This window comes from Elgaria multicarinata, chromosome 2 (assembly GCF_023053635.1).
Source record: "Elgaria multicarinata webbii isolate HBS135686 ecotype San Diego chromosome 2, rElgMul1.1.pri, whole genome shotgun sequence".
In the NCBI taxonomy this organism is placed as follows: Eukaryota; Metazoa; Chordata; class Lepidosauria; order Squamata; family Anguidae; genus Elgaria; species Elgaria multicarinata.
This window is the reverse complement of record NC_086172.1, coordinates 118,225,908-118,252,180: the sequence shown is the minus strand read 5'-3', so window position 1 is coordinate 118,252,180 and position 26,273 is coordinate 118,225,908. Positions and strand designations below refer to the sequence as shown.

The following is a 26,273-nucleotide window of genomic DNA, read 5'->3' as shown; positions in this document are numbered from 1 at the left end:
GACTGCCTTGAGTCTGGGCGTGCGTGTGTATCCCTGGATAAGCTATCATGGTGGCGAGTTTGAGGTTTTTAACGTGCAAATTGACAGAGCTATCGAAAGCGGTGTGAATGGGGTGCCCGATTTTCATACATTCCCCAAAAATCAGGGGATGATGGGACTGCCTTGAGTCTTGGCGTGCGTGTGTATACCTCCATGAGGTGTCATGTTGCCAAACTTGAGGTTTCTAACTTTAACAGAAAAGTTGTTTTTATACTGTTTTTTAATTTTTTTTGTATACTTTTAATGTCTACTATTTTTAATTGTTGTAAACCGCCCAGACAGCTTCGGCTATATAAATGTATATAAATGTAATAAAATAAATAAATAAATAAAGATGTATACTTTTTTTAGCTTAATGCAAGCCTATGGGGGGGGGGGAAACGGAGCTCCGATCCGGATCCGGAGCTCCGCAGCGGGGGCGGGGCGGCCTGATCCGCAAATCGCGGATCTGGAAGAGAAGCGGAGCGGGGGGTCCATGCACATCCCTACATAAAATATGCCCCCTTTTTATTTCCTTTTTAGTTTCCATGCCTTTCCCTATTTCTGCATGTTGTGCATTTCCTGATGTGGCAATGAAGTGATGGAGAAAACTTCATAATTCTATACACTAACTACCCAAATGTCCATCATTATGATGGGCAGGATGTATGGACAGTGTGTATTCTATAAAGACCTCAGGGACGGGGTGGGGATGCTCTGCACCTCCAGACAGAATCCATGTCAGTGGACACTGGGCCACCTATGTCAAGACTTCAAAATAGGTTTGTCATGAGCAGCACATAGGAGTGGGCAACTTCAGCCTGGATGGTAAATCTGGCCCTTCTGGGGTCCCCAAACTGTCACCATCTTTTCTTTGGACTGACGTGGTGGTTTTCTAGCTTTTGCAGTTTTCTCCCTCATTCTTAAAAGTTGAAATGCCTCTCTGACAGAGCTTTCCGCTAATATCTGCTGGCATTTCATCCCTATCCGTTTTTGCCTGTGGCTCCGCCCACCACTTAAACGAACCCCCACCCCCGCAAAGAACTTTTCCAAAATTAATTCATCCTTGGCCTGAAAGAGATTCCCCACTCTTAACATTGAAGAACTTTCTCATATGGGAGTAAACGGTAGTTATTCCATTTTATGACAGAAAGTAATGAGGTATGTTTGGGGGCATTACTCTATCAGAAGATGCTTCGCATGTGTATTTCCCCCTGTAAATGGGGTAAAAACAGCATCCTGAGAATGGTAAAAAAAAAAATGGCACAAAAGGTTTAAACAGCCCCTCTCCAAGTAGTCCTGCTTCAATCCAATTGGGGGGCTCCTGTGTAGTAAAAACGGGCCAGGATTTCCAGTCAATGATCACCCCTGAAATCTGTAGTTTGGCCTCCAAACTGTTAGTCATCTGCAGAGTGAAAAGGTCAAGCCTGAGGTGTGAAGTGGCAACAAAACAACCCCAGCTCAGATGAATTAACCTGTGACACGTACTGTAGAAGTCCACTGGAGACATTTGGTCCTGAGAGGGTGGTACCAGTGGTCCACAGTTCAAGCAAATGAAATGTGTTGCTACAGAACTAGGGCATTTAAAAGTAGAACACACGCACCAATAAACCAGCAACTAATTCCAAGTAGAAAATATTTGACCAGAAAAGACAAACTTGAAGATAAACGTGTTTTAGTTAAGTAAATGGTGCCAGTACTTCATGAGATATTTTGGGTTACACAAGTATCCACCATCACCTCTCTTATACCATTCCTTGGCTGAAAAATACGTTGCCTTGGACCACCCAGTATGGATTTCATTTAGTGCCATGGCTTCTTAACCTCTCTTTTTTTTCCCATTAGGCAGCTATGGCACTGGCACTTGCACTAGGAATCAGGTGACTTGGCCAAATAGATCACTCAGGCTGTCCTCTAAAAGAGGCTAAAAGAAATGGATGGAATGGTGCCAGCCTGGCAGTTTGATAGAAATGCATGAATGATTTCAAGTAGAGGCATCTCAGAATAGAAATGCTTAAAAAGCAAAATTGTGGGAAAGGTGGAAGAAACAGGGGAGGTGGCGAACTAATAATGCTGGATCAACTTCTTCAAAACCAATAATCCATCAACCCCACCCCCTTCCTATCAGTTTTCTGTCAATATTGCTAGCCCTAGGGCAAGTGAATGGCATGACCAGTCCCTGAAAACTACACAGTGGAGCTATTTGCATGACACGACAACCTGCCATAGGTTAATTTACCCAGGGGGGCTGTTGTATTGTGCTGGGCGTCCATTGCTGCCATCTTTGCACGGTGCCTGCAGGTACCTGGCTTGCTGTGGCTTGTTGTGTCATGTGAACCCAGGCTGAAGGGGTTGTTTGAGGATTATTTGAGGGTTGTGTAGACCTCAAACAACCCTGCCACCTGGGTTTCTATAACTCAGCAAGCCATGGCCCATGAGTGTCTGGTGCAACATAACAACGCCTGTGGGAAAATTAACCCAAGGCAGGCTGTTATATCATGCAAACCAATTCAGAAACTCTACTGATTTATATTCAACCATACAACAAACCAGAGAATTTACTATTCTGAAAGTGAGTGGCCCATAGGAAACACATACAATTCCACAGTTGGACAAAACTACAGGTGACCTGACACTTCCTCTTTTCTGTCTGAAGGCCTAAACAGACAGTAACTGTAAAGTCTGAGCAGATAAAAGTCTGTCAGAGGTTATGTTTTGACAACTCCCATCACTGTTGACAATTGGGCATGCAGGATGATGTATTTGGCATTTGAGGCAATGAACCATTTGCGAGAGATGGGTTTTTAGAGCTTGAAGGAACTAGGAAATAGTGCTGTTTACCATACCTCCTTAAGACTTAAGTTAAACCAGTCACAGAGTTCTTGACAGATGCATAACTAAAATAAAAAAAAAACTTTGGAGAAAAAAGCTTGCTTTTTTGTAGTTGGAACATTTTACCTGGCACAATTGAACAAACTTTAGCATACAAACGTCCAGCAATTTTAACTAACCTTGATTTATGGAAGGATTCTGCATATTTTTCCAAAAAAAATCCTGTTTAAAGGACTTGTCATGGAAACCACTGAAACTTCATATGTAATAACTTCTTGGGAGTTTTCCTTGTTTCGTTAAGACATTTAATTAAACAAAAAATAATCCTGAGTTGATTGCATATTTTCATGCACTGTGCCTTGGACCAAATGAGATAAAGACTTTTTTTTCCAAACCCAACCCAACCTCAGAAAGCAGTTTTTCTACAAACTTCAGGAAAAGAACCCCAAATTTCCATTGAAGCTACTTGGGAATGGTGGCAGTGATGAAAGGAGGGACGGTTATACAATGGTGATTTTCAAGCTTTTCTGATTCAGGAATTATCTTAAACTTCACCCTACAAGGTGAGATGCACTAAATTTTCCCATGTGTCCCTCTTTCTCCTCCCATCCATTTTTAAACAAGCGCACAAAATTGCATTGATGCTGCTTGACCAATCCACTTTAGGTTGGAGCATGACATGCCTGTTGAAGACCAAGGATGTAGAGGTCTTTTCCATTTTCTAATCAGACCTTTCCCATTAATGTGAATCCTCATAATTCTAAAATGAATTTTTGAAAGGGGCATGAACCTTCCAGACAAACATCAAGCTAGTAATTTATTACTTTTACAACATGTGGAAATAAATTCTATCCAGTTGTGTTGAGCCTTCAGTGGCCTGAGCAGTTATCCTTTATAGTCAAAGCTAAAAGTGAAAACTTGCACATAGTGGAGGATTAAGTCACTTCAATCTGTACACAACAGGGAGCAATTTCCATCCACAATGCAACAGAGATGGGCTGAAGAGATGCCAATAAATATTTTCTGAAAACTGACTTGCATTTGCTGAGTTCACGCTGGGTTTCTCCTCTGCTTTCAGTGAATAACTTTATCTATAATCATGGAGTGATCGTATATATTCCATTTTAAATGCATGCTGGGAATTTCCTCTAAACTAGTGTTGGACATCCCCTCCCTGACTAATCAAACCTATTGATGCAGTCCTGCAATAGAGTCACCTAGTTCTGCCCAAATTTAGGTAATTATTCAAGAGGTTTCTTGTCTGTAGTCCCAGACTCACCTAAGGAAGAACACAACATGGGGGATGTGGCAGTGTTTTGCAATCATTTTTAATTTGATCATCCCTTCTAGGATTCCCTGTTCCATGCCAGTTACCTTTTTGGTAAGATAGAGACTGTGCAGCAACATGAATCCCATTGCTGCAAGCAAAAATTTGTAAAGCGGTGTACATGGATATCAGAGATTTTAGTGTGAGAACTACATCTGCTTGCACACATCACTCTTACCTGTCCAGCGACAGAACATACCTCAAAGCTCATTCCAGGCATTAAGCGGAAGCATGGGAACTGAGCCCATACCAATTGCTACTTGCAACTTATAGAAAACTGTGCCCACTCCCTGCATCACTACTTACTGTCAGTAAGAGAGGTCAATGATTGTTTGGAAAAAGACATGTATGAATGAAAGCCCACAACTATGTGATTCCAGATCTCCAAAAATTCCCAACGCAGCATGGGAAACAGCTACTGCATTGCTGCACTTACATAGGATGGGACTGCAGTAAATATACAAGAGACTATAATGAGCTAATCATGCAGAAATGAACTTTGGGCCAAACTTTACATGACATCTGTATGGTCTTACGATGTCAATTTTTTAACCAATAGCTGGCACAGCACACACACACACGCACCCTCCATCAGGATCAGGACCATCTGATGGACATCACAGCTAACAATTGCTTCACAAGCCAATTAACGAAACATTTGATAGGTGCAATAGATGCCTGCATAGGTAGTGAAACATAACCCTGGTATGTACAGGTAGATTGGACTTGATGGAACATGCCCAAATCTCGCCAACTGCCAGTTGTGTGTCCCTTTTGAAAAACATATTGACCCTTATGGCCATTATCCTGCACCCAGAGAAGAGGGCATAATCCTTGGTTTTGCCACTAAACCACCACAGGGAAGCATTCTTTAGTCACTGTTGTGCTAAGCTGCATTCCAATGCAATTCAGGTCAAGGAAAGGCTCTGACTATCCTCACCATGGATTACCCAGCAGCTCATTCCTCTGAGGAATAGACACACATGAGGGCTCGCGGAAGAATGAGCTGCTGGACTCTCCAAGCTGAGGCTGGGGCACTCTTGATATGAACTGCCTCGCTGCTCAGGCATGCACCTCTCTTCCTGGTCCTCTCTTGACAAGGAACAGAGGGATACGCCAGAGTTCTGCAGCACTCAGTGGTGCAGGATTAGGACGATTAAGATCACTGTTCTGCTACTGTAGTTGAACAGTGGCCGTTGTGTCCACAAGACTCCGTGCTAACACCCCCTACGTCCATTTTAGGTTGCAGAATCGCAAGGCACCTTAAAATAGTAGAGCACATGCTTGGCATGATGGAAAATGCAGGTTCAATTCCTGGCCCTCTCAGCCAAAGGACCTCCGGTAGCAGGACTGGGAGAATCCACTTTCTGAGATCTTGGAAAGCCATTGCCAGTGAGAATACCTGGTTAGATGGACTAACTGTCTGCCTCAGGCAGCATCACCATATTCATCCCCCTGCCAAGTACCCCTACTGGGAAGGATAGGAAAGGCCCCTATTCGCATTATCCAGGACATAGGGTTATGGCTCATCACTTTAGGACTTTCCTTTCATTACAATAAATTTGCGATAATTTCCCCAGAATTGCAGGAGCTTTTCAAGAATGTACTAATTAATAACGTGGAGATAGCGAATATAGAGCATAGGGCTCTTAAGGTGGGGAAACCAAAATCTGTTACTGGTCTATTTTGTCCTTGGGCACTTCTTCCTACAGTGGCTCTCTGATCCAAATTTCACTTCCCCCCCCCCCTTTCATTTGCTCTTTGGGTTTTCAGAATTCTAAGCTGAGCTGGGCCTTATGTGTGCACTGTTGCAGTGCTCCAAGCGGTACTCTGATTATTCCCTCTGCAGTTAACTAGGAAGATTCCTATTTATATATCTAAGACAAATGCAATTATGTAGCACAGCACAAAAAAGGAAAAAGAAAAAAGAGAGAGGAATGTAGTCCCTCTTCTCTGCCAGGAAGATCCTCCCCTCGGCTCTCCTGGGAAAAACTAGTTAATGTGGCATTCTCAGATTAGCAAATCCTCAGATCTTTGATTCAAAACATTCATACTGAAATTAATGCTCTAACAGAGAAAATAGTTATTTACAAACAAAATAGTTTCACCGCCCAGCTTTACACATTAGCACTTGCAACAGTTACAGGCGCTCATTATAGCTGATTTTCTTCTCTCTTCCCTCAAATGCAGGCAGCAAAACACCAAACCCAACTAGGCCGGTCTCACCCAAACCAGTGTTAGTGTCTGGGCTCGGCAGCAAGGGCATAGCACCACAGCTTCTTTCAGTCATGTGTGCATTGCTTCAGGGCCTGGATACATTGTCCTAAACGTCAGATTTACACGAGGTTCCCTGGAATGATATTCCTTGGGTACACGATGCTGAAAGAGAACCAGAACAGACAGAGTCCATGTATTCAACATTTGCCTGAAAGAATACAGGAATACCAATATTTTTACTGCGTTTGGGGAGGAGTATCTTACAATGTCCATAATGCTTACTTAAGGCAAAAGGGATGAGATTTCTTCACATCTTTCCTTTTAAAGACACAAAAGATCAAATCCCACCTTTCCATTTGTTGTGTTTTCTGAAACTTACTTCTCCAGTTTTCATTCAGACAAAGTATTCTTCAACTATTTCAGATCACCACACAGTGCTGTTTCACTGAAAAGGGACGCGATTCCTACACGGTTCATACTGTTTTTTCAGAAAGGACACTCTAAAGCGTAAAACATGACCTTTCTCTGGGCCATGCATGAGAAGCGCCCAGTCCAACAGGGGGAAAATCCTCCCCACCTATGGGCACAACCCTATTGTGCACATTTAGACAGAACAAAGTCCTACAACTTCCAGAATTCCCCAGCAAGCATGACCGTCTGGAGAATGCTAGGAGTTGTAGGACATTCTTCTGTCTCAACGTGCATAGGATTGTGCCTTAAAGATGTTGTAACTGTTCCTTAACTTTTACAAACTTAGGTTCCTAGTGGGTATGCCTTGAAGAAATCCAGGAGAGGTAATAGTATACCACTGTGAGGAGTGATGGGGAAGGGCATCCCCATCTGCACCACCTATGCTTAGTCTCACCTGCCAGTCTTCTTGAGTAGCACCCTCCATCATTAGCAAAGTCCCATGATCTAGTGGTATATGGACCCTTTGCACGTAAGTATAATCATTGTTCTCTTCCTGAAAAGGAGGAAATAAATACAGTCAGTGTATAATCAGTAGTTCTGTTATATAAAAGGCATTTCCAGACTAATCATTTTGTAGCATATTTATAACTTTTTTAAAAAATAATTTTTATTTTAATATAACCAACAAGTGATCAGTCCCCTAACAATTGATGACTAAACAATTTATATAAAATTAATTAATACAATTTTAGGGGGTGAAATGATACAAAGAAGGAAAGAAAAGAAGAAAAAATAAAAGGACAAAATAATAATAATGATAATAATGATGATAACAACAACAACAACCTTCAAAGGCACATTTGGTAGCAACTTTAGATGGGCTCTCTTTGGTAGCCACTCCTAGACTGTAGAACCTCCTCCTGAGGGAGGTTAGGTTTGCTCCCTTTTTGCTGTCCTTCTGCCAGCAGGCAGAGCAGTTTATTCAAGACCACCTTTGGCCTGTAACTGGATCCGTTGGGTTGAGTGCTCTTTTAAATTATCCCCTCCCCCTTGTAATTGCCATGTTATTGCATTTTAATTTATTGTTTTAATTAAATTTAATTGTGTAAGCTACCCTGAATGCCATTTTTTTTAGTAGAAAGGCAGGTACAAACCAAATGCACAATAAATAAATATAGAAATATCACCAACAGGTACCATATCCACAGATATCAAAGGAAGTCTGACCGACACCGCCACTGGTAGTTGCTGTTACAAATAAGGCAATGGGAGTCAGGAGATGGTACTGGTGGTTAGAGAAGGTGTCAGGCAATGGAAAACTACATACAGCAGGGAGGGAAACATAGTTGGACGTAGAAGCAGGTTAATCAAGCCTATTCTATTGCTACCTTCCCACCCTACCCCACCCAAATATCTATCTCATGATATTTTTAAATTTAGGGTCAGCAGAGTGCCTCATCCAGGCCGGCGCTGATTAATGTAAAAGCCAACAGTGCTTGAGTCATCAATGATGCATGATCCAGCCATGGAGGAGGTTGCCAGCCTTGCGTGTAGTACAGACTTGGCTGGATGATTTGTTTGGACAAACAATTGCCCAGATGGTTCTGGTTGGATATTCTGTCAGGCATCAATCAGGAAGTGGGAGGGAGGTGGAGGAGCAGCAGCGATCAGAGAAAGCACTTTAACTGACAAAGGAAAGCACCCAGGGAGTAATTTATCCAACATGACTGCATGAGAGAGATCTGGGATTCTGTTATTATACCAGCCAGGCAACCCAAGTTTGCCTTGTAATTAATGCATTCCTTCTTTTATCATCACTACTACAACACTAATATCCTGCTCTCCTGCCAAAGATCCCAGAACGGCATGCATATCTTTGTCAAGTAGTTCACAGGACTGACCTCCTGAGCTCTAGTAGAACTGTTATATTCTCTCTTGGTCAATGAAGCACACACTTCCAAATATTTATTCCCCTTCCCCACATATGTAATAATTTGCAATAACACATCCTTACACATCTGAAGCCTTCACAGCTCTTGTAGACTTAAAACTCCATGGCACTTGGGAAAGATTAGCACTACAGCTCACACCATGGCAAGCGATTTGCACAAATTCAGTCTCAATAGCCAGACGCCCCACTTCCCAGAGCCATATTCCCATCACTGCCCCCATGAACCAGCTTGAAATACAATGTCTTGAAATATGCACTGTGCTTGAGACACCTTTTATTCCTAGTCTCATAGGGTCCTCACATACAAACACCTCTTTCTTTTTAGTTGGCTGACCTATTAATTCCTGCAGCATCACTAGCATAAGCGCTTGCCACTGGGAACGTTCCCACCTTGACTAATGCAGCTCTTTTTGTCTGGATCTTCTGACTCATTAATAGTGCTCCCTGCAGTCTTTAAAAACAAAACATTGGGATCCCCACACATTTCAATACTGAATTTTTAAAATAAAATACTAGTTTTGGATTCTTACAAAGGAACAGGCTCTTTCATAGATCGTCTACCTAGCCAGGCAAAATGCTCACATCTCTACATTATCTCATCGTGGAAATGTGGATTTCCCTTTGCCTCATCTGGCTCCATTTCCTCTTCTCCACCAAAGGTGGAGAACCTGTGGCCCTCCAGATGTTGCTGGCCAGCAACTCCCATTAGCCCCAGCCAGCATGGCCAATGGTCAGGGATGATGGGAGCTGCTGTCTAACATCTGGAGAGCAACTGATGCTTTGCCTGTGATTTACAGACAGCTCATAGCTTCCCCCCTTTTAGGCTGGAATCCTATGTACACTTAAGCTAGGACTAAGCCCTATGGAACACGGTGGGACTTACTTCTGAGAAAACCTGCATAGGATGCCACTGTTAGTGCCTCATCATCAGTGAAGCAAGATGCCCTCTCTTTCATTCCTTTGCTTTTGTAAAAAAAGAAGAAGATGCACCTAGCATTCTGCAATGCAGGGGATCAGACTTTGCTCAGTGGCTCATTGGAAGAACAAAGTTATCCAGCGCCTGAGTTTCCAACAATGTTTGTTATCAGCATGTTCAGAGCATCATGGACATCCCATTATTATCTAACACTTACATCCCAAGTCCTCCTTCCACCCACCCCCTATGCCATCTGTTTCCTTGGTTACAAGCTAAGCAGCAGACTGCCGCTTGCCAACTAGCTATTATAGTTCAGTTTCATGGCTTACACTGCAGTGTAGATTTAAAGCTAGCAGGTTAACTGCATTGAACTAATTCCTCAAGCAAATCCAGGGCTCTGCAGCAAAAGAGACAGAACAGGGGCATTTTTGCAGAACTGAAGACCTACTACTTAAACCAAGACCTAGAACATTCTTCCTGAAACTAAAAGCCATTTTACATGTTGCAAGATTAGCCAAGCTGCACAACCTTAGTTTTAAACTCAATCTACACTTTGTATACATATGTTTGCATACAGACACACACTGCAAGGTACCAGGAATGGCTATGAGTTCCTAAAAATATATGTCTTCAGTAATAAGAGAGAGAGAGAGGAGACTCCCCCTCCACACCCCATGTGAAGGTTATATGGTGTCCCAATTCATAATGCAACAAGGAGTCCTAAGACAACAGTCGTTTGTTGACAGTGAAAAATAGCTTTCAAAAAACGAAATAGTGGGAAAAGCAGTTCATAAGCAAAAGCAAAGACTGGAACAGAAACAAAAGAGCTAGAATTTATTGCAACAGTTAAGGAACAATCAGGCAGCTAAGGAGCTGCTCTTTCCATGAAGGATGGGACATCAAGGGGTATTTCTTGTATAAGTGATATGAGATGCATGTCTCAAGGCAATCAGCTGGAGTTTTACTATTTTTAATGTTCCCTTCAACAATCTTTGCACTAAACTCTAAGGTTTCTTTTTTTCTTTTGAGGAATAGGAAATCAGTAAGGGGTTTCCCTTCTGAAAGGGAAACTCAGAGACATTTAAATAAACACCTCCTACCTCCCTTCTGGATCAAAGCTATGTTGTTTAACTACACAAATTACTTATTAGTTTAAGCATTTGGAAGTTAGCAGGATCTAGTCTCTCTCACACCCTAGAAGAATGGCTAGATAGCAATACCCAGGCTTAGTCCCACATCCACCTAGAAATCTGCTTCTCTGGATGCTTTATCAGCTGCATTGGCTCCAAATCTGTTAACAGGCCTCAATGTTGGTTTTAATCTTTAAAGTCCTTAACAGCCTGGGATCAGGTTATCTGAAATGTAGACCTACCTAGCTACTAAAATCCTTTTTGGAGGCCCTGCTCCATGTGCCCCTAACAAGTGAAGTGAGCCAGGTGGCTACTACGGAGAGGGTGGCACTCTGGCTCCCCAGAAAAGTTTGTGTGGCACTTTCTCCATCATCCTTTTGGCATCTGGTTGAAGATCTTTTTACTCACACTGCATTTTTAAAGCAAGCTTTCAAAGAAATTATAATCTGAGCTGTTAATTCGTTTTCTTTTTTCTGCTGTGGGAAAGGAAATTTTTTTTTAATCATTACATTGTATTGCAGTATTGCATTTCACGAATTCTCTCTGCCCCACTACCAGTCTATTTTGAAGGGTGTGTGTAGAAAATATAATTTTGGATAAGCCAGAGAGTTTTGTAAACACATGCTGTGGCCTATGCATAATCCTCTGATAGAAGGACCATCTGGGACCTGAAACATGTTATGCTTTTTGAGCTAGAGTGTTTGCTTATTTTGAGCTTTGAATAAAACTGTTTCTGCACTTATTTAAGAACTGTTCTTGTGCCTTGCTCATTTTGGGAGGTTTTCCCCTCATTGGACTACACCCAGTATTCAGGCCAAGTACATGCTCTGGTATCAATTAGCAAGAATGTGCACAGTGCATTTTCAGCCTGCTTATAACCACATGATAGCATCTCCCTCTACTTTGTTTTATTATAACTAGTTCTGGGCATCGATATTTGTGAAAAAAGGGAGGAGGGAGGAGAAGGGCTGGCCTCTTCTTAACCTGCACACTGTTTCTATTCCATGCTAAGCCTAGTGGGCGCCACTGATTTCCCTCGCTCACTCGCAATAAGTAGGAAGAGCATGTCTGTTGCACCAAACTTAAAAGTACTTACCTTTGAGAGAAAATTTGTAAGATTGGGCTATAAAACAACAGCTTATGCTCCAGAACAGTACTGCTATCCTCAGAAGATGAGAGCCAAAGTGCTGTAGTGATTAGAGTGTTGGACTGGGAGTTGGGAGATCCGAGTTCTTGTCTCAACTCGGCCATGGAAGCTCCCTGGGTGACTTTGGGCCAGTTACAGACTCTCAGCCCAATCCACTTCACAGGGTTGTTGTTGTGAGGATAAAGTGGAGAAAGGAAAGGAACCTCTCGAGCAAGCACTGAGTCACTACTGACTCTTGGAGTTTTCTTGGCAGGCCTTATAGCGGGGTGGTTTGCCGTTGCCTTCCCCGGCCATTATTACCTTTCCCCCAGCTAACTGGTTACTCATTTTACCGACCTCAGGAGGATGGAAGGCTGAGTCGACCGGAGCCGGCTGCCTGAAACCAGCTTCCGCTGGGATCAAACTCAGGCCGTGGGGAGAGTTTCAGCTGCAGAAACTGCTGCTTTACCACTCTGCGCCATGCGAGGCTCTAGAGTGGAGAGGAGGAGGATTATGTACACCGCCTTAGGTTCCTTAAAGAGGAAAAAAGGTGGGATATAAATATAATAAATAAATAAATATCCTCATGAATGTCTGCAAAGCTTCAGTCACTACAGGGCATGGTTTCCCATTTTTGTCACCAGAAGGCTTTCTGTAGTGATGGTCATACCATAAGAACATAAGAAGTGCCCTAATGCTAGATCAGACCAAGGGCCCATCTAGTCCAGCACTCGGCCAGGGATGAACAAGCAGGACATGGTGCAACAGCGCTCTCCCACCCATGTTCACAACCATCAGGGCTAGTAGCCATTGATAGCCTTCACCTCCAGGAATTTATCCGGCCCCCTTTTAAAGCCATCCAAATTGATGGCCATCACTACATCTTGTGGTAGTGAGTTCTATAACTTAACTATGTGCTGTATGAAGTACTTCCTTTTATTTGTCCTGGATCTCCCACCAGTTTCATGGGATGACCCCCGAGTTCTACCATTTTGAGAGAGGGAGAAAAATGTCTCCCTATCCGCATTCTCCATACCTTGCATAATTTTGTACACCTCTATCATGTCTCCCCTTAGCTTCCTTTTTTCCAAGCTAAACAATCCCCAATGATGTAACCTTCCCTCATAGGGGAGATGCTCCAGCCACTTAATCATTTTAGTTTCCCTTTTCAGCACTTTGTCCAGCTCTATAATATCCTTTTTTAGGTGTGGTGACCAGGACTGTACATAGTATGGTGTGGTTACACCATAGATTTGTATAAGGGCAGTATGATACTGGCCATTTTATTCTCAATTCCTTTTCTTATAATGCCTAACATGGAGTTTGCCTTCTTTACAGTGGGTGGATATTTTCAATGAGCTGTCCACCACAATCCCAAGATCTCTTTCTTGTTCAGTCACCATCAGCTCAGATCCCATTAGGTTATACTTGGAAGTTGGTTTTTTTTTGTCCTAACGTGCAGCACCATAAACAAAGCTCCTGTGGTTAATTGCCGCTGTGGACATTAAAATACTTAAATCTGGATAATACCTAAATCAAAAGTGTATAGGATTCTTATGGGCCAACTATGCATTTTATATTTACAAAGCACATGTGCATGCTCAGAGTTTTTTTAACAGTTAAGGCATAACCAATATGTGTTAAATGATCCTTCATATATACTGTTAGTCCAATATTCTTGCAAGAATACCAATCACCAGAAGGTACCAGACAATCCACTAGTAGCAGGAGAGGGCAGCACCAATCCCCCAAATGCTTGGAATGTAAAGGAAGAGAGAATTCTGGTTGAAATATCTTGAGCAATCTTTACATAAATTACCACCAGCTTGAAATTCACTAGTGGGCCATGATTTATCTTCTCCTTACCCCTGATTTAAAGTACCATTGATTTCAACAAAGGGGAATTAAACAGGCATTAGAACTCCTATCGAAATCAGTAAGAAAGGGACACAAAGCTCCATCTAGTCCAGCATCCTATATACTTTGAAGACCCTCATGGGCCTCCAGGCAGTTTTTAATGTTGGCTGAACCCTGCCCATTATAAACTGTTAATTGATAAGCATCCCAACCTCGGTGTTTCATAGCCAGTTTAAAAGATGCCCAAACTTCTTCCAAACTACCCTTTAGACACAGAATATAGCTGCCATTTCCCCTAGGTTCCCCTTCACCTCTCTGAAAGAAACCTAAAATGATGTTGACAGTTGAGCGAGGGCCGGCTTCCAGCTCAAATGTACCTGAACAACTTTCCCATTAGACTTTTGGACTGCCTTTCAAGTTAGGCCCAAATGAATTTAAAAGCATGTACTGGAGACTTCCTTTTTTTTTTTCATCCGTAATTGCAGCATTCATAAGTGGAAACGTTTAGAGATATGCACACACAGGGCTCTGCTCTCATTACAGCAGTACAAAAACAAACATCACTGATTCCCATTCCTCAGTCAACATTTCTCATAGAAGCAAGTATCTCTCCTGTTGTAATAAGCAGTTGGTCTGAGGGAGCTGTTGTGACCAGCTTCTAAGATTTATACTGTTCTGGTACTTTTCCAGAAAAGGATGTTGTCAGCACAGGCTGGCCCACAAAGCATCACAAATATTCTGCATACAGCAGACTCCTCTGGTCAGTAGCCTGGGGGCCGACATACAGAAGAAAAGAGACATGCCAGAACAGCTTGTCGAAGACCATTATGTAATATCATTATTAGAAGAAAAGAAAAACGTCCAGTATGTTTATGCAAAGGCTGCACTTCACCTTTCCTATTTCATCCCCGGTGGACAAATGCTTAGAAGTGAGGAATAGGGAATGCAGAGACGCCTTTGTTTTGAGGATAGCAAAACAGCAGGACTGCATATTTAGGCAAAAATTGAACCCCCCATACAAGGAGTTCAGAGATGAGAATATGAAGAAGATGAACATGGGTCACAAACTAAGCAATGCAGAAAGAAGTTGCAAACTGGTCACAGTGGATTATGGAAAGCATCAGAAGGCCCAAGCTGGATTAGACCAAGGGTCCATCTAGTCCAACGTTCTGTTTAGAGTGGGAACCCTCAAGCCTGGTAGGTTTGCAATAGTAGCGTACAACTCATGTTGCCTAGCAAGTCGTATACATAGGCAGACTGCCTCCACTATTGGAGATAAGTCATCATGACTAGTAGGCTTTGAAAGCTTTGTCCGCCATAATTTGGATAATCCCCTTCTAAAGCCATCTATATTGATGGCCATCACTGCGTTACATTGTTAAACTACGCGGTTGTGTGAAATGCTTCATTTTATCTGTCCTTACTCTCCCACCAATAAGCTGAACTGCCCAGAGAGCTCCAGCTATTGGGCGGTATAGAAATGTAATTAATAAATAAATAAATAAATAAGCTTCATGTTATGACCTTGGCATTGAGTCTCATCTACTTCATTAGTAGACTGATTAGTAGACTTCATTAGTCTACTTCTATAGTAGACTCCCCATGGGCACCTCCAGTGGAGCCCACACAGCTCTTCACTTCAAAAAAAAATTTAAATACAAAATTGAAAAACGTTAGGGTGCCAGGTTCTTCTTCCTGTTCTCGAACTTGCTGCTGATCTGAGTAGAGGGGAGAGAAATAGTGAGTCTAGGAAGGGAGAGAAAGAAGGCAGCTGGGGAGGGATAGAAATAGCAAGGGAAGGGGTTGAGGGAGAAAAATAGTGAGGCGAGGGAGGGAGGGAGAGCGCGAACTCAAAGGTCTGTGTGGAAGGAAGAAGATTGGGTGGACCAGGAAGCAACTCTTTCCATTTCCCTCCCAGCCTTGCTATTTCCTTCCCCACCACCACTGCTTGACCTCCCAGGCCCCTACAGTAGCCATTATGTGAATAGCCACATCCTTAGTGGGAGCCTTTTTGTGGTAGTGACCACAGTGGTTTCTCAAATTCCCAAATGTGCGTAGGGGTCTAAAAGGGTTGGGGACCCCTGATCTATAGCACGAACCAGACACACTAGAGCTTCAGGGCTAAATAGCAACATAAGCTACTTGCTGCCTTGTAAACCACATCACTCACCATCTCTTCCCCCTGCCCCAACTGCCCTCTTCTCTCACACACACATCAGATGTTCCAGCAAATATATCTTCTTGTATCGTGATGATGTCTTTTCCCAATGCATCTCTTCCAAATATAAGACATATACATCACCAATGCTACAAGTGCAATGAACTGGTTAATAGCAGCTGTGGTACAGAAATTATATGCTTCTTGCATACCTTTTTAAAATATCAATAATGGAAAGGAACATATTATACTGTATAGTTCAGGATCACCAAAGACAAGGTCAATTCCATTAAGGCCTTTTAAAGTCGCCATTGCTGCAATTGGATCATTATGCAGCTCTCTCTACAACCCAGAAGAGCTGGTACACTCACAGGCAAAGGCTTCTTCCTCATCTCAAACGTCCGGGTGGCACCAAAGCTGAGCGAGGCAATGACAGCGTTTCTTCCCAATGCAGGCTCATCATCACTGTGCCAGTCAACGCTGTCCTTTTCATTCCGGTACAGGTTGCAGAGCAAAGAGTTGAAGGTGTTTTTAGTGAAATCTTCAATGCGATCCTTCAGCATGGTCAGTAGTGGGTGCCACTGAAATCAGGAGAGAAAACAGATTAACATGGAAGGAGTTCAACTCAATATTTATAGTGAGGGATGTGGCCATAACAGGGAAAATGCAAAGTATCCGAAGGAGACGTGACTCCCTAAAGCAAAGCACTGGAAATGTAGGCAAAAATACAAACTGATCCCAAAGAGGATTTAGCTACGAACATTGAATACTGGAACTGCCTGGAAATTGCCCTATAACTTTTCATATTAGCTTATGCCACATTTTAAACAGTCTTTGACCTAGTTTTAGGCTTGTCTAACCCTCAAACAACTGCTGCCTAGGTTCGCACCACACAACAAGCCATAGCAAGCTGTGTACCTGTGGGCACCATGCAAAACTGGCATACATGGGCACCTGGCCCAACACAACAGCCCTAATGGGTAAATGAACCCACAGTGGGCTACCGTGACATATGAATAGGCACTGTCGGTTTGTATGCATTATATCGGCATTAGCCTATTTCTGGAGGACAAGCTATCATTCCACTCCTCATAATTGCTACTCTACACTTATGCTAAGAAGCACAGAAAGTCAAACACAGAGGAACAGCCAAGCTCATGGCTTAAGAGCTCTCTCCATAAAAACTATGCGCATGCATTAACTGGAACTCTTGCAACTCTGGCGATTCTGGCTAGGGCTGATGAGAGCTGTGGCTGTCCAGATATTTTGGCCTACAAGTTGTCCACCCCTGATCCATATCCACACACATGCAGCATCTCCCATTTTATGTGCTGGAGTCTTTCAGTTTTCCAAGCTCCTGATCTTAACATATGAAAGCTCAGACAAATAGCCAGAAGTTCCAAGTTCATCTGACCAGTTCCAAGTTCTGCCTGACAAGAGCAGGATACTAATGGATGCCCTCCTCCTAGAGAGACACCAAAGCCAGAAAATGTCTTAATATTATAAAGTATGTGTTTATAGCTGGTGTTCTCCTGACAGCATTTTCTAACCTTTTGTTTTATTCTGCCCTCAAGCTAAGGTGAGTTGAAACTCTAAATTGTCACTATATTGCATATGTGTGCCTGCATTACAAAATGTAAAACAGTTTCTAAACTGTTTAACTGTCATGGCTCATTACTAATGATCTCTGGGAACTGTAGTTATGAGAAATTAGGCATTTGTAGTGTAACATCCAACACAGTCTCAAGACTACAGTGCCCATGATCATCCAGGCAAAACCATGTCATTTAACCAATTTTGAATTGGCAAAAATTAAAGAGGCATTCCTATTGTTAGGGAGATCAGTATTAACCCACCCACCCAATAGTAATTGAGGTAAAGGAACACAGAGCAACAGTGACCCAGTTTGCATGCTACAGGAGCAAATTGTGGGTTAATTAACCCAGGATTTCCCTCAATGTGTGCCAATGCGATTTTGAAATGCAACCTCTGAATGGGTTGCTCTGTGATATCTGAGACCAGACAATGAGGGTTAATTTTGGATTAATTAACTTACAACGTTCAATTAACTCACCATGTCCGGGTTCAGATATTATGGAGCAACCTCTGATTGGCCCAAATGGAGGTTGCATATTCAAAATGGTGTTGGGCACAAACTGTGAGTTAATTAACCCATGATTTGCCACTGTAATGTGCAAATGGGGGGCAGTGAGTCTTACTCTACTCCCTTCCTGTTCTCCAGGGTTAGATCATTCCAAAAATTTCCTCTGACCTCAGCATTCCCCCTTAGTGAGCTCAGCAAAAACAGAGTCACACAAGACAATGGAATTTTTTCTGTAACTGAGGAGTAATTGTAGTCTAGTTGTTGTGGGAAAAGTTACCAGGTTACCACATGGCAAAGTGTTTAGAAATGATGTATTTTATTCTTCCAGGAGACATTAAACTCAGCCTACAAATCAAACACTGAGGATCAGAATATAGCAGTGCAGAGAGACAAGGAAGAGGACAGGCTGAAATGTGACTTGGATGAATCACATGAGGTCAGAAGTGCATGGGATGAGCAGCTGAGCTCAACACACTAATGCCACTGCCCAAAACATACAGGTACACTTTTAAAAAAGGATCTTGATTCTAGACAACACTCTTTTGATAGTACTCAGTTAATAAAAGAAAAGGAATACAAAGTTCAAGTGGTACAGCGCACACAGTCAGACTAGGACTGGGACAACCCAGGTTCAAATTTACCCCCCGCCTCACGTGGCAATGAAGCTCATTGGCCTGAAACACATTTCCCCAGGCTCCTTGAAGGAAGTCAAAATAAAATCATATCGTGGTCATTGTAGTTGTTGTTAAGAACATAAGAAGAGCCCTGCTGGATCAGTCTGAGGGTCCATCTAGTCCAGCACTCTGTTGACACAGTGGCCAACCAGCCATCAGCCAGGGACCAACAAAGCAGGACATGGTGCAACAGCACCCTCCAACCCATGTATTTCAGCAACTGGTGTGCACAGGTTTACTGCCTCAGATACTGGAGGTAGCACATAGCCATCAGGGCTAGTAGCCATTGATAGGCTTCTCCTCCAGGAATTTAACCAAACCCCTTTTAAAGCCATCCAAATTGGTGGCCATCACTACATCTTGTGGAAATGAACTCCATAATTTAACTATGTGCTGTGTGAGAAAGTACTTCCTTCCTTTATTTATTTATTATTTATTTAAAATATATTTATATACCGCTCCCCATTGAAAATTTTGGAGCAGTGTATTTGTCCTGGATCTCCCACCAAGAAGCATCATGGGATGACCCCGGGTTCTAGTATTTTGACAGAGGGAGAAAAATGTCTCCCCATCCACATTCTCCATACCATGCATAATTTTGTACACCTCTATCATGTCTCCCCTTCGCCTCCTTTTTTCCAAGCTAAACAATCCCAGCTGTTGTAACCTTCCCTCACAGGGGTGATGCTCCATCCCCTTAATCATTTTAGTTGCCCTTTTCTGCACCTTTTCTATAATATCCTTTTTTAGGTGCGGTGACCAGAACAGTACACAGTATTCTAAGTGTGGTCGCATCACAGATTTTTATAAAGGCTGTATGATACTGGCCGTTTTATTCTCAATTCTTTTTCTTATAATGCCTAACATGGAGTTTGCTTCCTTTACAGCTGCCACACACTGGGTTGACCTTTTCATCAAGCTGTTGACCACAACCCCAAGATCTCTTTCTTGGTTGGTCACCGCCAGTTCAGATCCCATCAGGTTATACTTGAAGTTTTTTGTTTTTTTGCCCCAACGTGCATCGCCTTACACTTGTTTACATTGAACCGCATCTGGCTTTTGGTGCTCACTCTCCCAGCTTGGAGAGATCCTTTTGTGTTTTAACAATCTTAAATAATTTGGTGTCATCGGCAAACTTGGCCACTTCACTGCTCACTCCTTGTTCCAGATCATTTATGAATAAGTTGAAAAGAATTAGTCCCAATACCGATCTCTGTGGGACCCCACTATTTACTTCTCTCCATCGGGAGAATTGACCACTTATTCCTACTCTCTGATTTCTATTATTTAACCAGTTACTGATCCATAAGAGGACCACTCCTCTTATTCCATGACTGCTAAGTTTATTCAGGAGTCTTTGGTGGGGGACTTTATCAAAAGCCTTTTGGAAATCCAAGTAAACAATGTCCACTGGATCACCCCTGTCTGCATGTTTGTTGACACTCTAATTCTAGTAGATTAGTGAGACAGGACTTGCCTTTGCAGAAGCCGTGTTGATTCCTCTTCAGTAGGACCTGCCCTTCTATATGCTTACTCATTTTGTCTTTAATAATGCTTTCAACAGATTTACCTGGAACAGATGTCAAGCTAACCAGCCTGTAATTTCCCAGATCCCCCCTGGATCTCATTTTAAAAATTGGTGTTACGTTGGCCATCTTCCAGTCCTCTGGTATAGAGGCTGAGCTTAGGGACATGTTGCATATTTTTGCTAGGTTTGCAATTTCATATTTGAGATCTTTGAGAACTCTAGGATGGATTCCATCTGGGCTTGGTGATTTATTTGCTTTGTTTGTCAATAAGGTTGAGAAATTCATCTTTTGTCACCACTATTTGCCTCAGTTTCTCAGACTCCCTTCCTGAAAACATCAGTTCAGGCACAGGCATCTGTCCTGTATCCTCTGGAGTGAACACAGATGCAAAGAATTCATTCAGCTTCTCTGCAATCTCTCTGTCCTCCTTTAGTACTTCCTTAACTTTGTTTCATCCAATGGTTCAACTGCTTTCCTATCTGGTTTCCTGCTTCTGATATATTTAAAAAATTCTCTATTGTTGACCTTGATATTATTAGTAATGTGCTCTTCAAAATGCTTTTTTTTGCATCCCTTATTGTTTGTTTGTATCACCTTTGTGCAAGCTTGTGCTCCCTTTTATTTTCCTCACTTGGACTTGGAGCTACCTTTCCTAACCTGTGGAATACAATTTAGTTGAGCTTCTATTATTGTGCTTTTGAGTAAGCTCCATGCATTTTCCAAGGATTTAACCCTCTTGATTCCCCTTTCAACTCTCTTTTCACCAGTTCCCTCATTTTAGAGAAGTTTCCTCTTTTGTGTTCTTCTTGTTGTTAATAATAAAAATAATGTTGCCAAGACATCAGCCACTAGCCACTTTTGGTATAGTCAGATCACTGTTGATAGTGAACCTTTGCCTGTAAGACTGACTTTCTGTTTAAATCCCTACAAGAGCAGTTGTTTATGAAGTAAATACATACATCAGGGTTTGCGTGCATCGTAAGCCTGGAATAAGTGTATGGAATTTCACCATACCACGCTGTGAGTCTGGGTTCATCATAAGATAGATCTAGAGAAAGAAAACAGAAGACAGCATTTATGGCTCCCATAGAAGAAAGATCAGTATTATAGGACTGTACTAGTATATTCCAGGAAAGATCCTTGGTGTGTGTGGTTTTAAAGGAGACTGTCCCCCAGTTAAATCTGTAACAATTCTTTTTCTGCATTCTCCCTATCAAAGCTCAGCAAACTGCCTTGAATTCTGGACTTATTTGATGCAACTAAAGGGAAGGTTTTCTAGGCAGTTTATATGCCTGCTATGTCATCTCTCTTGCAATATCAGATTACACAAAATGACAAATAGCACAACTGCCCCCAAGTGGACAAAGCTAGCAGAACACCCTTATACATACTATGCTGGCCAGTCACAGCGGCGCCTAGCTTGCATATTCAAGAGCTTTGCTAGGGAAAGCCTATGAAGCTCCAGAGTTTGAACTGCTATTGTGCTTATATGCAGGGGTCTCTAAGTTTTGGGTGGCCTTGGTGGCCGACCCAAGCTTCAGGATCTTGTCCCTGACCTCATGCTATTACTTGAAACACAGTGTGAAGTCAAGGACAAAGGGAAGCACCTCTACTAGTCCCCTCCAACTGAGCTGCACGTGGGATTTCTCTATCTTTGCAAAGATACTGGCGTTACAATTGCCTAGCAGGTACAAAGACAAACCTTCACACTTGCACCATTCCTCTGGGAGCCAGAAAGGGTGAAGCAGCAGATACTTGGTCACTCTGCTTGCACCCAGCAAGTGCAAGGCTAACCCAGGCTTTTGCCCATGTTTGGGACTGGGGTGGGAATCCCTCCCTCTCTGTAGCTCGAACTTTAGGAGGAAGCTGCAGGCTCATCTTGCTCACTAGAGCCCATCTGAGTTCTCACCGTGGCGAGTCAAATGGGATTGTAGAACCCTGCTTATATCTGCAGCACAGTTGGCTCAAGACACAGAACTACTCCCAGAAAGTTTTGCTTTGGCAGCCCCAGTGTGCTGATCGTCCAATGGTTGGGAAACCAATCAGCAGCACTATGGTACGGCCGAAGGCAAGGCAGTGCTCTTGTAGCAACAGATGAACAGTGCTCCAAGTAGCAGTTCCCAGTAAGTCAACAGCGCCTAGCCCAAACACTGCCACCCAACCCCTAACAGATGGGACTGAGGATTTCCAGAGAAAGAAGAAGGGCCATTTTTAAGGCATGCAGCAAAGTGTTGTTAGAACACCCAACTGAGAACTGTGAAAGGCTAGAGAGAATGGACTTACCATAGTCAGGCCTTGTTCCATGTTTTGGAGGCCTCCAGGCAGACCAACCTTGCTGGCCCTGCTGCTCCAACCACCCCTCCCCAGGACCCACTACTATATGGCCCCCCTGGAGGAGGCGTCGCTGCAGAAGCCAGCCTTCTCCTCCTTGCACAACCAGGCAGCTGGGCTTAGACACTGTAATAGGCAGTGTCTGGCCATTGCTATATTTTATGGTCCACAAAGCGATGGAAGATACAGCTGCCAGAACTCATTACAGTTCTGCCACCACCACCAAGGAAGGCTGCTCGGGATATGCATGCGCAGTGGGCAGCTGCAATACTGACAAGCCCACAGTACTTGGGCTCTGTGTATGCACGCAGGGGAAAGGGGGACATGTTGCAGCTGAAGATGGCAGCGGGGGCCCAGACAAGGTGCTGATGGTGGGCCAGGCCATAGTCAAAGTGGGCAGTTAAATGAGAATGACTGTACAGTTACCCTGTCTGATGTGTGCTCTCTGCCTCCATGGTATCTCTTGGAGGAGCTGTTCAAACATCCAGTCTGCCTCCTTTAAGTCAAGGAAGGCAGGAATCAAATGAATCCTAGCACAGGGGAAAACCGGATTACACACGGGTATTGCAAGATCTGTTTTCTAAGCACATTAATGTACAACTGCAACCTTGTATTTAAACACTAGCCTGGTCCCGTAGGTGACTGTACACCAGGGCTCCGCCCCTCTTTTGCACCCAGCACAGGGGGGGGGGGGAAGAGACAGATTGCCAAAGGAGAGAAGCCCCCTCTTCTGTGCCCGGCAGAAAAAAGCAGTGAGCTGCTGCAGGAGGGACCAGGCTCTCCTTCCTTCCTCTGCCAGTTCTCAGCAGGCTAGTCAAGGCTGGTAACTTATGGACTTAATTACAAGACTGTGCAACTGCATTTCAGGTTAAGCACAAATGGACTTCTCCCTTTCTTGATACATGGTTTTCATTCAAAGCTAGTTCACTATCTTGTTTGTGATCTCCTTGCAAAAAGGTATCACAGATGCCTTTCACAGAGAGATCAGTCAAGCTTGCTATAGGTGATTTTCCCCTTTAAGAATGCAGACAAGTACTTCCAACGTGCGATACAGAAAATGCAACTTCATTGCATGTCTAAAGATATGTACAATTGAGAGTTTCTAGCCATCAGTCTTTGAAATACAGAAAAACTCTCTGGAAGATTTTCCAAGGGCATAACTGTCCATGATCAGGACCCCCAATATCTTCGGCTAAAAGCAGCAGTGTGATGTTGGGGGAGAGAGGGGAGAGAAGCTGGAATCTGGTTTGAGGCTGCAGCACTGTGGCCTTGATCCAGATCTGGTCACCTCTATTAGACATGGAGCGAAAACATAAAGACACCACGCAACACAAGTACATTCCTTCCTTGGCTAACAGCCGTTTCAGGGATAGACCTTTGCACTGGGGAAAGTATGTGTCAAAGGGTTAATCTGCCCCCTCCTGCCATGCTGTGGCTCCAATTCAGGCCCACCCAGCTTGCCCCAAATGCCTTTTAACCAAAGAAAGAGATGATCAGGAGAACCAATCACAGATCTGCGATGTCACATGTAGTTTTGACCTAAACTGAATGCTCCCTCTCCACAATATATTTGTCACTGATGTTACTCATTCCTTGAATGAAGATGTGGAGCTCCCTTTAACATGCATCAACTAAGGCTGCAATCCTATACATATTTACTTAAGAGTAAGTTCCATTGAACACGACACGACCTTTGAGAAGACCTGCATAGGATTTCATTGCAAGACTTCCAAGATCCTCCGACTGGAATCCACCAGGGGAAGAGCCTTCAGCGTGGTGGCGCCCCTCCTGTGGAATTCCCTGCCTCTGGAGGTCAGGCAGGCGCCAACCTTGTACTCCTTTCGGCGCCTCCTGAAAACATCTTTATTCCAAGAAGCCTTTCTTTAACATGCAGCCTTGGATTACGGTTATTGCTTCTTTTAAGTTTTGTTTTAACTGTTTTATTCTGTTTTTATTTTCATTTTACCTTGTACACCGCTCCAAAATTTTTCAAAGGGGAGCGGTATATAAATATTCTAAATAAATAAATAAATAAATAAGATGTACAAAACTGTTTCAAGTGTCTCTGTGATCGAAGAGTGAAGTAAAATACTACAAACTATTCCAGCTATTATATTGACAGTAGAGCAAAAAGGCAATGAGATTTGTCCTTCTGTGAGAACAAGGCCTCTTCCATGAGTGGAAGAGCTTTTCCTGACTTAAGGCAAGCTTCTTGCATGAGAAGAGAGAACTGAAATCCAGTAGTATAGTTCTGTTAGTGCATGCCATTGCGCAATCACTTGCACAGCTTCAAGATATTGTCTCAGCTCTGTAGCTCAGTGGCAGAGAACACACTTTGCATGCACAAGGTTCCAGGTTCAATCTCCAGGCTGGCTGGAAAAAGACTCTTGACCTTAGAAATCCACCACCGCTCAAAGTTAATGATACCAAGCTAGACAGAGAGATGATCTGACTTAATATAAGGCAGCTTCCTGGGTTTCTTTTGTGCCAAGTCTTCCAATACTAATTTCTTTCTCTGGCGTTGCATCTCCAGTATTTAAAATTAATTGCAAAGATGTTGGGATTTAGTGAGAAATTCAATTTAGTGAAATTACATTATATTTATTGGATCTGTCATTTAACAGTTCATAGTTGGCAAGGCAGAACCAAAAGAAATATTTACAACATTTCTTTAACTCTCCAGTCGAGCAGGAATTTGTTACCCAGTGCGAGAATGTAACAGAATTCACAGTTCTTCCAGACAAAAATCCACTCCTGATTACTCCAAGCTTTCTTAATTTCAGCAGTGCATTTATAGCCATTGGGGGGGGGGGGATTCTGCTCTTGCTTCTGTTAGACAGCTGGGAGACAGAAATCCTTGCTGATCTACTGCAAATTACTTAGAGATCTACTTATAAATTCAGATCCATCTTCTGCCCACTTGTGCAGTATAGTCAAAATGCACTTGTCAGCAAAGAATGCTAATATGGGGAAGGGCATCCCTGTGAACTGGCATTTTGCCTGTCATTACTTTGGATGGAAGATAAGGATGATACTATTATTCACATGAAGATCAGCACCACAAGTAGTTCCGAACCTTCCCAGCTTTTTCTGCTTTCAATTGCTCAGCTACAATTTGGATTCATGGCACTGAATTTAGACTAGTGAACACCCTCCGCTTGCAGCAGCGACCAAGATCCTAGCTGATTCATCTACTACAACAGAATCCTATAGTATTATTCTGCATCAACAGTTAGAGGGGTGTTTTATTTGCTTACCGAGACACTCCTGAGGGCAATGTGCTGATCTCGTACATGCCTTGTTTCCTGTGGGGATGAGGAAGGGGAGAGGGGGAAAGAAGTCTTGATATGGTTGACTAGGTTCAAAAGACCAATAAGAGTTAGGGGAGGAAAGTTTACCAAATGCACCTAACGGTAGGGATATGGGAGTAAAAAGCAGCAAGACCCACTATGTCTGATTAAGCATTACGATACAGAGGGGCTGGTGTACACGGAAGATAATGAAGTCATACTCACTCCATTATTTTGGGCTCCGGGGCTTTGCGCACCACCTAAGCAGGGGGAAAACAGAATTTTGTACAGCAGGCACATTCAGGGATCTCAGCTAAAGATGTCCCATTAATAATACTGAGTGCATCTAAGTTGCCAATCCAGAGTCAGCTTATGGGCTAGGCATTGTGTTTAGGATGGGGT

At 43.0% G+C, this 26,273-nt stretch overlaps 1 protein-coding gene across 2 annotated transcripts in view; it reads right to left on the bottom strand.

The window, feature by feature from the left end:
* Positions 1 to 3,654: 3,654 nt before the first annotated feature.
* The window catches only part of ALKBH3 (alkB homolog 3, alpha-ketoglutarate dependent dioxygenase), a 28,537-nt gene continuing 5,918 nt past the window's right edge, over positions 3,655 to 26,273 (bottom strand). For both annotated transcript variants that reach the window (XM_063117440.1, XM_063117439.1), the window contains exons 4-10: positions 26,097 to 26,131; positions 25,839 to 25,886; positions 23,008 to 23,111; positions 21,210 to 21,298; positions 16,315 to 16,524; positions 7,260 to 7,358; positions 3,655 to 6,556 (exon numbers count right to left, since the gene is read on the bottom strand). In XM_063117440.1, coding sequence (XP_062973510.1) covers positions 6,464 to 6,556; positions 7,260 to 7,358; positions 16,315 to 16,524; positions 21,210 to 21,298; positions 23,008 to 23,111; positions 25,839 to 25,886; positions 26,097 to 26,131 — 678 coding nt within the window. In that variant the 3' untranslated portion in view covers positions 3,655 to 6,463. The remainder of the gene's footprint in view (positions 6,557 to 7,259; positions 7,359 to 16,314; positions 16,525 to 21,209; positions 21,299 to 23,007; positions 23,112 to 25,838; positions 25,887 to 26,096; positions 26,132 to 26,273) is intronic.